Genomic DNA, 2,959 nt, shown 5'->3' with positions numbered 1-2,959 from the left:
AATGTGTTCGCACGGGGATTCAATGTTGAACTAACTTACATGTTATAATATGGCATATTATGCGTTATACCGCATAGAGCCGATATCATTATAGCCGGGAAAATTATTAGATAATAAAGGTCCCATTATCGTACAATATCGATTTCAGCACTAACATAGGGCCCACCTTGAAACACAGTTTCAACGTTTACAATTAATATATTATTATAAAACAACTTGAATAAATATTAAATGGCATAATTAATTACAGATATGCGATACACCCGTATTACAATTTATAACATGTGAAAATACACACTATGATACTTATAAATACAATAATTAGACTGAAGTCTGATAGTGGATAAATCATTATAAATAACATCATAATAATAATAATTAATATAAAAAATAATATATAAAAAAAAATAAGTGGCACAAAATAATAGCAAAAATAATTTTTTTTTTCATAATTAGTAAATAAATACAGATACGTTACTCAAACATTGGACATATTATATAAATAAAATAATTCTGCATAAACAATGCTTGTAATTTGCATACACAAAACAAAGAAAAAAAATCACATTTTTTATATTGAGGATACCTCACATGCATTTTCCATCGTCGGAAGGGGACAAAGTAGTCGTACTGCCCGTTTTACCTGGCCTGCAATCGTTTGTACAGTAGCCACGCGTATAACTCCGTCATTTCCTGGATGGATATCAACGACTCGTCCTCTTTGCCAATGTAAAGGGGGTAGGTTATTGTCTTTTATCAACACCAACATACCAATCTTGAGTGAGACCCCTTTGGACGATACCCATTTGGTACGCTGCTGGAGTTGACACATGTACTCCTTGCTCCATCTTGACCAAATCTGTTGAACTATCTGTTGCACACGCTGCCATCGGTTCAAGCGGGTAGTTGGTACGTCTAGGCAACTAGACTCGGGTAAGGCTTGTAGTGAGCTCCCTATTAAAAAATGGGCAGGAGTCAACACGGAGAGGTCGGAAGGATCATTGGAAAGAGGTGTTAAAGGACTCGAATTTAAACATGATTCAATTCGCGTTAATGTTGTATAAAGTTCGTCGTAAGTAAAATGGGAATTTGCAACAGTACGGTTCAGGTGCTTTTTCATGGCCTTAACGGCAGCCTCCCATAGTCCGCCAAAATGCGGCGATCTTGGCGGTATAAAATGCCAGGTGATATCTTTCAACGTTATTGCATTAGATACGCGTTCCTTGTGAGCTGTTGACGTTAATAGCTGTGCTAATTTACATAATTTCCGATTCGCACCTACAAAATTCGTCCCATTGTCCGAATACATATTTTTACATTTACCACGGCGCGAAATAAATCGGGTCAATGCAGCTATAAATGCATCGGTAGTTAGGTCGCATACTAATTCAATGTGTACTGCTTTTGTAGCTAGGCACACAAATATACATACATATGCCTTTTGTAACGGCGAATTACGTCGACTATTGATTTTCATCATTATAGGGCCTGCATAATCCACACCTGCATTTTCAAAACTTCGCATCGGTTGATCTACACGTAGTTTCGGGAGGTTTCCCATAATAGGTTCGAGTGTTTTCGGTTTATTTTTAAAACATGTTATACAAGCATGAGCAACCTTTCGCGCTGTTCTACGCCCGTTTATCGGCCAATACGTGAGCCGCACGTTGGCCAACATTGCCTGAGGACCCGCATGTAGTAACAATTCATGCTCATGTCTAAAAATAAGAGTGCTAAAATGATTATCATATGGAATTATTATAGGGTGACGATGATCATAACTTAAATCACTTGCATTGGTTAACCGACCACCCACTCTTATAAGACCGCTACTATCTATAAACGGGTTTAACGATGATATTTTTTTATTCATTTGTTGATTTGGAAAATATTTATTTTGTAAAATTTTTATAAATTTAACTAATGCATTTTGTTTTTCTTTTACCGTCAAAAGACCGGTATTTTGTAATCGATTTAGTTTTATCGAGTCAATATTATATTTAAACCGTAATACGTATGCTAATATTCGCTGAAACCTTGTTAAACTTGAATATTTTTCGCACACACTAATAAAATAATTGTCCGTGTTCTGTGTTGTGGTGATTAATGACGTCGTTACTTTTCTCTCTTCCGATAAAGTAATATTGTCTGGATCAGTGTTATCTACAGGTGAGTGCTCTTTTACTTCCGTAGTTAACCACTCTGGACCTTGCCACCATAACGAATTTTGTTTTAACACTTGAACAGCACATCCTTTCGATAACACGTCAGCTGGGTTTTCTTTTGTATTAACATATCCCCAAGAATAGTTTGAGGTGAGATTATGAATTTCCCCAACTCGATTCGCAATGAAGATTTTCCAGCGCGAGGCATCAGAAGCTATCCATGATAAAACCACTTTTGAGTCCGTCCACAAAAAGATACGGTCGATTTTAAGTCTCAAAGACGGTACAATTTTTTTAATTAATTTTGAAAGAAGGACTGCAGCGCACAGTTCTAAACGAGGAATAGATAGACTTTTGAGAGGGGCCACTCGCGATTTGGCACATACTAAACGTGAAGTACGATCAAAGGGCACCGCCTGTCGTCTGCTGAGGATAAGGAAACCCACAAATTATTCTTGATCTACCACGGACCATACCAAGTACAAGAAGTACATGGTAACAATACGGTAACTGTCCAAAGCAATGGAAACTACAGGACAATCAACTTTAAGAACATCAAGAAATACCATGAGAATACACCCGTGCTAGGAGTGGCTCATATATAAAAAAAAAAAAAATATATATATAGGTATATATCTAAATCTATGTACATAAATAATCCCAAATAACTTGCTTGTGAATAACTGTAATTACCTTTAACCGTCATGTAAAAAAAAAAAAAAATTTTTACCCTATGTAGGAACACCGAAAAATGTTGGTTCAAATCCCACTGACGAGATTGCGTACGCAAGAAG

The 2,959-nt window shown here is 36.4% G+C and overlaps 1 protein-coding gene across 1 annotated transcript; it reads right to left on the bottom strand.

The window, feature by feature from the left end:
- Positions 1 to 643: 643 nt before the first annotated feature.
- LOC111030619 lies at positions 644 to 2,734 on the bottom strand (the record flags this gene model as incomplete). The annotated part of the gene is made up of 2 exons (XM_022310205.1): positions 2,649 to 2,734; positions 644 to 1,718 (listed from the first exon to the last, which is right to left on the bottom strand). Coding segments are annotated over exons 1-2 (1,161 nt in total), but the record flags the coding sequence as incomplete, so codon positions are not given.
- Between the last annotated feature and the right edge of the window lie 225 nt (positions 2,735 to 2,959).

Source organism: Myzus persicae, unplaced genomic scaffold (genome assembly GCF_001856785.1).
Source record: "Myzus persicae strain clone G006 unplaced genomic scaffold, MPER_G0061.0, whole genome shotgun sequence".
In the NCBI taxonomy this organism is placed as follows: Eukaryota; Metazoa; Arthropoda; class Insecta; order Hemiptera; family Aphididae; genus Myzus; species Myzus persicae.
The sequence above is the reverse complement of the archived record's forward strand: the minus strand, read 5'-3'. Positions and strand labels throughout refer to the sequence as shown.